Source organism: Amphibalanus amphitrite, unplaced genomic scaffold (assembly GCF_019059575.1).
Source record: "Amphibalanus amphitrite isolate SeventyFive unplaced genomic scaffold, NRLGWU_Aamphi_draft 000642F_arrow, whole genome shotgun sequence".
NCBI classification, from domain to species: domain Eukaryota; kingdom Metazoa; phylum Arthropoda; class Thecostraca; order Balanomorpha; family Balanidae; genus Amphibalanus; species Amphibalanus amphitrite.
The window spans coordinates 173,691-186,854 of record NW_024882136.1 but is presented as its reverse complement, the minus strand read 5'-3'; the positions used below and the strand labels follow the sequence as shown (position 1 = coordinate 186,854).

Genomic DNA, 13,164 nt, shown 5'->3' with positions numbered 1-13,164 from the left:
CACACACACACACACACACACACACACACACACACACACACACACACACACACACACACACACACACACCTACACACACATACACAACTTACGCATAGGTCTACATGTTATTTATTGATGTAGTCTTTGCGTATATTTTGTTTCCTGCTTTTTCGTACAATGCTGTTTTAGCTGATAAGGTCATCGTGGATTCTTGCAACGAACATTGTGCGTCATGTGTCATGATAACCGTTCAATAAACTAGCCCTTAAGTGGGAACAACCGAAAAAAGTACGGGTCAAGGTCAGGTCAGGTCACGAAAGGTCACGGTTTTCACTTTCTGCTACATGGGCGTGCGACACATGTTTTATGGCTTATTTTTCACGCCAAATCCGATGGTAATGGTTATATGTGACCCCAAGTCACTGTGCTGGGGATAAGTGTGCATTGAAAGCATAATAAATCGTTTATACCATACGCATACGTAACTAAACGAGGGCCAAGAAAAAAAAAACAATTTTTCAACTTTTTATTTTTTACTTAAAAATGCAGTTTTCTAGACGAGCTTTGTCCCAGGAATCTAGTGGTGCCATTTGTTTTCACATGCGATGTTCAGAAGTGCCTTTATTCACGAAAATGCTTATGACGTCACCATGTCCTATGCATGTTGGAACAATTTTTTTTACAATTTGGGGGTCAAAAATCAAGATAGAAAGTTGAAATTTGTGACGTCCTATGTTCTAATAGAGCTCTATAACATATATTCCGGTTTTTTGAAAATTCCTAAAATTTTGGATTTTATTAGCTGTTTTCCAAAAAATATAGTTTCTTGAATTTTTAGGGGTGAAAAACGCATTTTATGGAAAATCCGAGATATCCATTTAAAGAACTCGTTGAGCGGCGTCTATTCATGTCCTTAATTTGCAATTTGCTTTAAACCTCGATTTTTGGCGATTTTTTTAAACATTTACCACTTTTTGACTGAAAACGCCATGTAGTTGCATCACTAAAATCGGTATATCTAAAAAAAATGGGAAAAAATCTTAAAAATTGCACAGAAGACGTCAGATTGATGGGGGAGAAGGTATGCCAAGTTTCAGGTAGATAGCGTAAGCGGTTCATGAGTTATTCAAGAAAAACGGAGGGGGGTCGGATCCGACCCCCCCCCCCATTTAACGACATTTAACCTGCGCACCGACGGGGGTCTGCGCCAACTTCGCACCGACGGGGGGGGGGGCGGATGACCGCCCCCCCCTGAGATCTCGAGAACGAAGCAAGATAGCGACAAGCGGTAAACGGCATCGGATACGCACGGACAAGGTCTACAATTTTTACAAAGGTCATTTTCAGGTCAGGTCAAAGATGACGTCACAGGGGTCGAAAAAGTCAAAATGGCGGCGCTAGATATGGAGAGAGTTTTTCTCGAATAACTTTCGAATTAGTCAAGACAGGAACAAACTGAGGGCATCATCGTGATCCTCTCGTCAATCCGCATCGAATGATATATATGTTGACCTCGAAAGGTCAAGGTCAAAGGTTGACCTCAGGTCACGTGACCTCGAGGTCATCATGTATATCATTCGATGCGTCTTGACGAGCTGAACACAATGAGGCCATCCGCGCGGCTGTATCTTGTTCCTGTACGGAGTTATTGGCAAAAAAAACTTTGGTGACCTTTGATGACGTCACATGACCTCACAGCTGCCCAACAGCAAAACAGACCTCAAGGTAGTGAAGGTTGATCGTATATGAAGTCATATATGGTATATGGGGCCATTCCGACCCGTTTTAGTGGTAAAAACAGGGAGTTGATTTTCCCCCTTTGACTTAAAATGGGGAGGTCGCGAAATTGACCTGACCTTAGGTCACCGATATCAAAATTCCGAGATATACAAATTGTAGCTACTAATGACCTAATAACATCCTGCGACTTTCAAAGGCCTCCGACATCTACTGTAGCTCTGGCACGGTGACAAAGTTGCAAAAAAGTGACTTGAGGTTGGATCATTCAAAGTGACCTGGTGACCTGACCTTAAAAGTTAGGAGGTTCAAACTTGCATACCATGTGTAAAATTGATGAGAGAATAGTCGTACCAAATTTCGCTCCACGAAAAACCTCAGGGGGGGGGGCGGATATCCGCCCCCCCCCCCCGTCGGTGCGCGGGTTAATACCAGAGGCACGACAAGGTCGGCGACATTTGATACCAGAGGCACGACAAGGTCAGCGACATTTAATACCAGAGGCACGACAAGGTCGGCGACATTTGATACCAGAGCCACGACAAGGTCGGCGACATTTGATACCAGAGGCACGACAAGGTCGGCAACAGACGCCCCTCAGTAAAAATTCGTCTCAGTCTTTTCGCTATTGCCGCCCCCCAGCAGTGACATTTTCTGCCCTGACTTGGGGGGCCAAGTCGGTGACTGCGTGGATTTGCCTCCCCCCACCAGTTAACATGCTAGGCAAGTCACTGAGTTTTGGTGCCTATGTAGCATCTTACGAAGCTGTCGTTGGTGGTTGGTATCTACTATGGATAGTCGACAGGACGCGTACTGGTTGACCTGACCTGACAAGGCCCGACCTACCCCAAATACATTAATGCATCATCTTCGATCAAACTAACATGAACTTCGTAATGAGCACCCCGAGAACCTCATGGCAAAATCCCTTTGCAAAGTGCTTGTAGGTCCCAAGTTATCCCGATTCTTGGGTCGTTGACCCGACCTGGAAAGTCAACCAATAATCTAGGACGTTGGGTGTCATCGGCTTCTTCTCGTCACGGGTACGGGGTAACACTCGTTTTTTTTCCGTGCAGCTCTAGCTCAGCTCAATCCGGGGTCAAACAGCGGGGCGGGGATCCGGACAACTCCTCCCTCCCCCTCCCCCTCCTCCCCCTCTGCGCAGGGGCGTTGTTTTGTATAGGCCTGGGAGTGCCCGAGCACTACCAATGTGTTGTTGAGCACTACCAACATTTTTCTTCACTTATTGAGAAAATTGCATTCAAACATGTCATACAAATAAAATGAATGAGGTTCTTATGTATAAAATCAACATGATAGCAAGTAACTTCAATGGTAAGTGGTAACTATTGATGAAAATCTATAGACTTACTCCACAAGTAGATTGAATTTGAATTGGTTGACCAATTCAATCTTCTTGTAGCGTACCTATGTCCATAAATTTCCATCAATACCTAGGTATCATTTTCACTTTCCACATCATGTCATTACGTCAAGTAATTTCAAGTTATGTGGTACCTACCTACCTACCTACCTACCAAGTTTCACAACTCTGCGTAAGCCGCTGTGTAAACGCCAGTACGGACAAACATTTTAGTTAAAGTGATATAGGGACGGGGGAAGGATTTACAATGTGCGAATGTTGTGATTGTTGTAAAAGCATGGTTTATACCCGTTTACCGTACCACGTTGTTTTTGTATCATGACATGGGCACGAAAAAGCTGCTACTGTGTTTGTAGAGCGTCGATGATCTGAACTGCCCCTCTGGCCTGACCTTCTCTAACATGAACCGCTCCGACCTGGACCGCTCCGACCTGGACGGCGGTCCGACCAGGCCCATCGGGCCTGCAGTGGCCGGCGGCGCTGACCGCTGACCGCTGACCGGCGCGGCGGCCGGCAGGTTTCGGCCGGGAGCTGTTCGCGCCTGACCTGGACAGGATCGAGACCAACCTGGAGATGGCCATGGAGCGGATACCGTGCTTTGGTCAGGCGAGCATCCAGAGCGTGGTGAACGGGCCCATTACGTACTCGCCGGACGTGCTGCCCATGGTGGGGCCCACCCTGCTGCCCAACATGTGGGTCGCCGTCGGATTCGGGTAAGTCGGCTGCCGGGCTCACCGCCGCCGGCTGACGCAGCCAGCGTCCAACGGAGCCCGTGCCAGTCTGGTATTTTTAACCCTCGCCCGACCAGAGGGAGGTTGATGGCGATACCTCTTCAGGTTTTTCGTGAATAGCGTAAAACGGCGGAGCGTAGCCCTGCCAAATTTGACATATCCTCTAGGGCAACCTTTTGGCACCTTCCATGACAATTTCAGGTCTCAGTCGTTTCAGGTCAGGTCATTAGATCACAAAACCTGGTACAAGGTCAAGGTAAAATTGAACTTTAAAATTGAATTTGAGCGGCAACGGAATTACAAAAGCCTTTCGCTAACCCGCGAGTTGCTGAAGAGGAGGGCGTTAACCCACCATTGACTGAGAGGGATGGGCGTTTAGCCGCCATTGATTGAGAGGGATGGTCGTTTAGCCGCCATTGACTGAGAAGGATGAGCGTTTATCCCCCGCCGACTTTTTGCGACAATTGTAACGAATCTGTGACAGATATAAAATGACGATAACAACTCGGGTTTATTGTAAGAGACGAGGCTTTCGATGCATACAGTATCTTGCTCACTGTCAGGGAGATGAAGAATACGGCGAAATATCAATCACAGATGCCAAAAACCGACTGCATTTCCTTTCCTAACATGTGACATTTACCCTATGACACTCCCACCAGCCCCCGTTCACGAGTCTCAGAACTCCTTTACCGTGACGTCACGCGGGCGGCAAAAATCCCTTCACCCCATGAGGATCTATACAAATGATGCCGAGTTATGAGCTGGACTGACGCCTAAGTTGAGGACTAAAATATTATATAAAGCATATCATTTGACTCAGTGAGACTTGATTTATCCAAAAACCGGGCCTCAATCGGTCGAATTCGAATGAACTAAGCATAAATTTTGCCTTTTAGATGAGGCCTGTAAATTTCGATGAAGGTTTTTATCGTGAAGGAAAAAAATAGTGCTACCAAATGCGCCTGGCGCCGCTTTTACAAAAGCCAAATACTAACGTCATTTTCTATTAATAATATGTAAATTCATGATTATTTTGGCCAAATCGAGTTGCGAACATTCACTTAAGGGCGACTTACCGTTACATATCCGTATACACATATGCGTCCTTATGGAAATTGGTTGTGTGGCGACTGGCGACGCGCGCGATATCTGTGCGGCACCTCACAGTGATGCAAATGGGGTTCACGAGTGGCCATAAATACCAAAAAGTCAAGTTTACCAAACCGAACCACCCTTGTGGCACAGTTGGCAGGTGCGTTCAAGTTTGGTGTGGGAGGTCCTTGGATCAAAGCTGACCTCTGGCAGCCTTTTCCTCGGCCGGCTCCTACCCAGGAGATGGCAGTAACTGGGGAGTCTTCGCTCGGTCGTGGGGATTAACGCTGTGCCAACCAGCGCCCCCGGCCGCAGGTACACGGGCCTGATCCGCCTTTAAACAGATCCTTCGGTCCGGTGACATGCGCCGAGGGCACAGCCTCGCTTCATGTCCCGAAGCAGCCCTCTGACCTGCCGGGCCCGAGAAATCGGGATAGCCCCAGCGTGCGCACCAGTGCGGTGCCATCTGGGGCACGCAGTGGCGTATCTAGGATTTCTCTCAGGGGGATCCGCAGTCAAAAGGGGCCTTGACTGACTGGGTTGAAAGGGCCCTTAAGTGGCAAAAGGGCCCTTGAAGCCTGAGTTGAAAGGGCGTTAGCCCGCGTCCCGTATGGGGGGGGGGGGGGCGAAACGGCCCCCTGTCCTCTTCCGTAGCTATCTCCTAAATGACTGCAGATATCGCCACCAAACTTTCAGGACCTCTCCGGGCATCCATTTTACACATTGTGACCTTTTTCCAGAGGCTATGATAGGTTGGCCGCAAATACGTCAGAATGACGTCATGTTCTGCCATTTTCGACCCAAAAAAGGTTTCGCAGGAAGAACTATCAGGCCTACAGAGCTGTAGAAACATGAAAATGTTCCGATATAAAAAGTGTAGAATTAACAGGCTTACGTCAAATCTGAGCACAGTTTACAGAAAGAGCGTTAAAAGAGCTTTGTTTGTTTTGTTGGGTTGGACCCAGGCCCTTTCGGCTTTCGGTCTGACGAGACCATTTCAGGGCCGGAGGATGATAGGAATTGAGGGAGACATTGGTCTGGGCGGGCACCTTGGTGAGTCACTGGGGCTGAGCCTGTCCAACAGGACAGGCAGACCAGCCTCCCAAGTGCTCACTGCACCCGGTTACGAGTGTGCTTCCTTAGGAGCTGCAGTGCGCTCCAATGGGAGCCGCCCGCATGGAATAAAGTTGCCCGTCCAGGTCCAGTCCGGATCAGGGGTTGCGGCATGGAGGAGAAGGATTTGAATGTCCTGAGGATGGAAACGGCGAAAGGGGTGTTAAAAGAGCTATTAGCTACGCTTTTCCCCGGTACTGTAGCTCTATTCATTTCCGAATCATGCGGTGGTTTGTTGAAAATTGTCGAAACTGGACCTGAAAATTGGCGAAATTTAACCTTGGATGACCTATGTAAACTGAATTTTGAACTGATCTAAAAAGTGACAGGCGTAATTTCGTCATTATTGTTTGCTTGCGTCCCTTCGAACACTGCCTTAGGCGTGTTGGTACGTGGCTCAGAAGCCGAGTTATAGATGCAGGGGTGCGGAGCCGGAGCTGGAGCCGGAGGAGCCGCCGGTGCCGGCATATTTTGCCTGGAGGCTGGAGCCGGAGCCGGAGCCGGAGCCGTGAAACAATATAGCCCGGAGCCGGAGCCGGAGCGGTAAAAAAGGCGGCGACTCCGGCTGTTTTTTTTTTTTTGAAGAGGAAAACATTATTGACCTAGTTCGGTTTCACAGTACCTACAAGGCAGTAAAATATGTGGTATTCAAAATAGCCTTATAATAGGATTAAATTGGACTTACTCCACAAGAGAATCGTTTTCGGTCGGAGCTTTCGACATGTATTACATGTCCTCTTCAGCGAAGGTCGGTAATCGGGGCGGAAATAAAACGTTCGGGTCGAATCGAATCGCACAAGATGTCGGTGAGCTGCGCAGAGTTATTTAGGCCGCTTGAATTATAAAATAAGCAAGACTGAAACACGTGACGACAATAAGAGTACACTCAATGAGAAAGTCAATGAGTGACTTTCTCATTGAGTGTACTCTTATTGTCGTCACGTGTTTCAGTCTTGCTTATTTTATAATTCAAGCGGCCTAAATAACTCTGCGCAGCTCAGGGGGCGTCGAAGTCTAGTTCCTACCAACCTGGCACTCCCATGCCTACGTCACCACGAGGACGCCCGAGGGCATTTACATGTTGAAGATAGGGAAATTGCCATAGTTTAGAGCCGCCTGGAGGGCAACCTTGAGATAGATGATAATGTAAATGTGTGCTAATATGATCATCAACATGTTATTTATCCAAATCCAGGGCCAATTAATCGATATCTTGTCACGTTTTCCAGTGGTGATGCGTTAACTTTCGTGGTTCTTGCAGGCAATAAGGGTGTTTGATAGTGCGATTCAGCCGCATTATCGACTTTAATGCCATAAACCGCCACGGAACATATGATTTGCAGCTCCCTGGCGTGATAGCTGCCAGTAGGGCTCCGGAGTCGGAGTCATGAAGTCGGTCGGAGTTGACAGTTCTGACCTGAGTCGTCGAGTCGGAGTCAGAGTCGATTTTATAAGCTGGAGTCTGAGTCAGTCACCGAAATTCGATCCCCTCCGCAGACCTTTCAGGGTTCCGTAGTCGGAGTTGTAGTCGGTCGGAGTCGACAGTTCTGACCAGAGTCAGAGTCAGAGTCGATTTTGAAAGCCAGAGTCGGAGTCGGAGTCACCAAAAATTCATTGCCTCTGCAGACCTGCTAGGGCTGTGGAGTCGGAGTTGGTCAGAGCCGACATTTGAAATCAAAGTCAGAGTTTATTTTTGAAAGTCTGAGTCAGAGTCGGAGTCATCAAGAAATCCATGGACGATCCGCAGTACCATGCAGTAAGGGCGCTGCCGATCGATGCCCTGAATTGCCTATGATTTATGAATTGAATGAATAGATGGCAATTAATTAGGTACCTGCTATTATTCATCCCTTGCCACTTGGAGAACTTACTTTCAGTGGAAAAAGACGCATTATTTGTTTGTTTATTTATTGACAAATATTTTTGAGCAGTTAGGGATACAGACACAAAACACAATGATAGCCACCTCGCTGGTGCAAATCATTGCTAGATAGATGTTGAAATGTGTTGCCATTGAAGAATCTGCTGATTTTCCTGGCGGCTCTCGTTTTCAAGTAACTACTGGTCTTGTAAGATCTCTTGATTGCTCACCGTCTGGCGTATAGTTCCAAGGTTTTCTGAAAGCTAATCAAACGTTATCATGACTGCTCTTGATGGCATGGCGCTTGCTGGTTCTGGGCTCTTCATTGGTGGTTCTTGCGTCTGATCCTGTTGCTTCATGTTCCAGCATATCACATTAATTTTATAATGGAACAGACACTTCTACCTTTTATTTCATTATCAGTCGACTTGCATTTACCCCTGTGGCCTGCTGGCCCTTTTATTTCCACGATAGAATCTACCAATTATTGAAAAAGCTTCGGATAAAAAAGCAAGAAAAGTATGTCAAGTTAAATAATTGCGACGGTCCTAGAAAACCAGAAAAAATATCAAACAGCCTGTCCATCTCACTCCCCTCACTTCATAACAAAAACCACTGAACTCTATAAAAAAAACACAAACCACGCAGCAAAACACGCGAAAGAGTCCTTAGCAACGCCTTAGCAACGCATTTGTCTGAAGTGCGCAATATGTGTCGCATCTGGAAAATTTAGTAGCTACTTGATTATTCAACTAGAATTGGACTATATAAGCTAGGCTTTTATATAAAAAATAAGTGTTTGCTTATCGAATTTATAGCAACTGGTTGCTTAACTTCGAAATAATGATTTATTACAGAAAAAGCTTGTTTGCGACATATTTGTAAAGAAACAACGGAAATAGCTTTGACTCGTACGCTATTCTAGTACATTTTTGGTAGAAAACTTCGTCCAACCTTATGTTTTAGGGCCTTGGCGCAGCTCACCGACATCTTGTGCGATTCGATTCGACCCGAACGTTTTATTTCCGCCCCGATTACCGACCTTCGCTGAAGAGGACATGTAATACATGTCGAAAGCTCCGACCGAAAACGATTCTCTTGTGGAGTAAGTCCAATTTAATCCTATTATATCTATTTGCTCTCCACACTAACATGTCTCTAAGTCCAAAATAGCCTTGTTATGCAAATACAGAAGCAACGTGAACCAATCCTTCATCTTTTCTTTTCCACCCGTATTTATTTGTATAAAGGATGAACTGAGTACTGGAGTCGAAGCCGGAGCCGGAGCCGAAGCCGATTTTTTTTTCTCCGGAGCCGGAGCCGGAGCCGTCTGAAATTTCCACGCCCTGGTTATCCCTGGTTAGAAGGACCCTGGCCGGCCGGGGGGGGGGGGCGTGGGTGCCACCACATCGTTTTTTTTTTGCGACAGCTCGGAACACGTCGGCAGGCAACAGAGAGCCAAAACTGGGCATAGCTACCTGACCTTCGATGCAAACCGGGCCTTGTGACGCCCGCATTTTCACGGAGGGCCTCTGGTCGTCTTAAGGACCCTCTGTTACCCTCAGAGGGACCCTCTGATGGCCTCTGAAGACCATCACTGGCCTCAAAGGGTCCTCTAGTGGCCTCCATGGACCTTCTGGGTACCTGAAAGGTCCCTCTGTTTTCTTTCCAGGGGCCCTTTTTTACCTCAAAAGGTTCTCTTTTACTTCAAATGACCGTAGGTTGGACTATTACATTTTTTTTTTAAATAAATTTTGTCCGAACCTTTTGATGGGAAGGATTCACAAGGACAGAGCCACCGCTAAGCGAAGCTTGTTGCGATGACCCTGCCCTCTACCCTCCGATCGCGCAATTCCGATTCTATGGCATAATTTAGAGTCCAAAGTTTAACGTGCGCACAAAGCCGCGCACGGCCGGTCCCCTCACGACTTCGCCTGGCTACGGCCTGCCACCAACCGCAACCATACCTGTCAGGAGGCCCATAAATGTCGAGCGCCCGTCGCGCTTCGAACCCGGACTGTTATAACCGGGAACGCGTGCTCTCACCACGCGGAGTCCAACGCTCTAACCAACTGAGCTACGGGACTGAGCTACATGAGGCCCCTAGTGGCCTAAAATAGCCCTCATATTATCTAAGGTGACCCCCTGTTTGCCTTAGAAAAGAGGTCCCTCCGGGTGCCTGAGAGGCCCTGTTTGTGTCCCAAAGGGTCTTTGCTGGCCTCATAAGGCCCCTAGTTGACTTAAAAGGTCCTCTGATTGTTCAAGGGCCCTCTGTTCGCCTCAGAGGGCCAGCTTTTTCCTCAAAGTGCCTGATGACCTCATAGAGCCCATAGTGGCCTGACATAGCCTTCATATCACCTCAGAGGGCCCTCTGTTGTAAGGCTCAAGTGGCCTTCTCAGAGGGCTCCGACTGCCCTGTGACTGACAATTGTTCACTCTTATCCCTCTTTTGGGTGACCTTTTCTCCCTCTGACACCCGAGCCAAAATACGATTTTGGGACACTGACTCCGAGGGCCAGTTGATTTTCAGAGGGCCCTCTTTGAGGTGGATGTTAGGGCCCTCTGTTCGCCTCAGAGGGCCCTCTGGTGGATTTAGACTTCAGAGGACCCTATTTTGACATCAGAGGGCGCCTCTCTGTGGCATCAGAGGGCCCCAGGAGGCCTCAAATGGCCCTATTACATCTCAGAGAGCTGTCTTTGACCTCAGAGGGATCTTTTTTACTTCTTTGTGGTGTCTAAGGGGGCCCTCTGGCCTTTGTTCGCCTCAATGGGCCTTAAGGGGTCCTCCGATGACTTCCAAGGACCCTCTTTGATCTCAGAGGGCCTGATGACCTCATAGGGCTCATGGTGGTCTGACATAGCCTCATATCACCTCAGAAGGCCCTCTAGTGGCCTCAGAGGGCATTTTGTGACCTTTGAAGGCCCTCCATTCGCCTTAGAGGGCCCTCTTTGATCTCTTTGATCTCTTCGATCTCAGAGGGCCCTTTGTTCACCTCAGAGGGCCATTTGGTGACCTCCAGGGACCATCTTTGATCTAAGAGGGCCGTCTGGTGGCCTTATAGGGTACCTTGTGGCCTGACATTGACCCTCGTACCTCAGGGCTCAGAGGGCCTTCTGTTCGTCTTAAGGGGCCCTCTGCTGGTCTTAGAGGGCCCTTTGTGTGCCTGGGAGGCAGACATGTGCTTGGATCCGGAAAAATGGATCTGAGATCCGATCCCATGGATCCCGATCCGAGATCCATTCAGATCATAGATCCAACCCCTCAATTTTGTCGAGAGATCTACTGGGATCATAGATCTGACCCTTCAATTTTGTCGCTAGATCCACTCGGATCATAGATCTGGCTCCCCAATTTTGTCGTGAGATCCATTGGGATCATAGCTCATAGGTGCTCAAAATGTTAACAACTTTCTTTCATAAGAAGTTATGAATACCAAAGTATGGTTAGAAACAAACAATCTTATACAAAGGCCATTTTAGTAAAGGCATCCAGTTACATTATACAGAATACAAAATAAAGGAGGCTCATGACGGTCACAACTTGAGAGAATTGAGTGACATGAAGATTGTTCACAGTTCACATACCAACAGAAAAGTTTGCATTAACAATTAACATAGAGGTAAGTCAAAGTAATGACTAATGAACAATACATAACTATTAACTAGGTACCTACCACATCACAATTCATGTTAGAATCTACATAATGATATTGATAAGACAATCTTGCATTAGACAACCATGAGGCTTTCCAGTTTCCAGCTACCACAATTGATTGATAAACAATAAAAGATGATACTGACACATGTGGCTTGGTTAGGTAAAGGTACTTCAATCTATTGAAAGAAATATTTGATAAAATAAACTGAGATATAAACAAAAGTATAAAAATATTCAACAGCCTGCGGAAGCGATGGGAAGCGAAATATCAATTGTAATGGCCTTGGATATTTACCGTAAAATGATTATTCAGTATCTAAATAGAACTCATGACGTCATTTTAAATAACAAATGAGCTAGGCGTTCTACCTTCGAGTATAATGAAAATAAATAAAAAATCAAACTGGAAATTCAAAAGTCTGGAGATTTTTTTAAACAATGTTCATTTTTTCTGCCTCACATAATTTTACGATACGATTGTTTGTGAATATCATCTTTGTAGCGTTGAATTTAATGACGTAAACGTAAGCTGAAATGGTATGACATGCCCTTGAGCGGTGTGCGCCTTGCATCTTTATTTATTCACTTTTCAAAAGAATAACAATATCTTACGTCATTAGTTTAAAGGGTCTATTACGGGGAATTTTTTGGAATCATTACGGTTTTGGTCAAATTAAGATTTTTCATTGGTCAAACGATAATGACGTAATAAAACCATATTACCAAAACGTGAGCTGTGAATTTCGTTTCTTTTTTTGGGAGGCTCTCTCAAAACAAAAGCACAGCATGGCACCACACGTGTGGCACGATGCCAAAAGTAGGTAATCTGAAGAAGTTGATGCCATTTTTTGAACTTGTAATTTTATTAGGAAAGTATTAAAGGTTGGTTGCTATTCTTACTAAATCGAAATTGTGTTGCACATACTAATAGCTCATACGAACATTCTGGATTGGGATTTCATACCTGGCAGAAGTGGATTGCTGGATTATTTTTAACAAAACTGACCTATTGGCTTCCAGGTTTGATTTCCTAACATCTGTCCATAGGCGGCAGAACAGGGGGGAGGGGGTGGCACCAGGGTACAGTGCCTCCCATAGATTTTGGCATTTTAACATTAGCCCTACTGGAGTTGCATGGAAAGAATGGGACCAAAATGAAAATCTGCAGTGCCCTGCTGCCACTGCATCTGTCTGTACTGTTTGTTCATTGAATTAAAGTGGCTGTAGCTTGTTGATAAGATTGTCATCAGTGCTGTCATGAAAAAGTTACAATTGGTCACAAAAAGTAGCAATATGCATGTTCTTGGTTTATTTTAAATGTAGTACAAATGTTGTTTATTTAAATTCAAATTTAATGATGATACCTAATGATTAGAAGTGGTCTTAACTAATAACCATGTCCACAAGTGATAATTCTCAATTGTATTGCACTGTAAGGTGTACAATTATGTAGGATAAGGGTTTCATTGGCTACATGTTGTCGTGAGATCCATACAGATCATAGGTCCTCCACAAATTTTTGCCCGCTGGATCCACAGAGATCATAGATCCGACCCCTAAATTTTGTCGAGAGATCCATTCAGATCATAGATCCAACCCCTGA

General features: G+C 46.1%; 1 protein-coding gene across 3 annotated transcripts in view; it reads left to right on the top strand.

The window, feature by feature from the left end:
* LOC122363844 (dimethylglycine dehydrogenase, mitochondrial-like) overlaps positions 1–13,164 on the top strand; it is a 367,327-nt gene that overhangs the window by 201,351 nt on the left and 152,812 nt on the right. For all 3 annotated transcript variants that reach the window (XM_043333585.1, XM_043333584.1, XM_043333586.1), the window contains exon 8: positions 3,621–3,816. In XM_043333585.1, the coding sequence (XP_043189520.1) occupies positions 3,621–3,816 (196 nt within the window). The remainder of the gene's footprint in view (positions 1–3,620; positions 3,817–13,164) is intronic.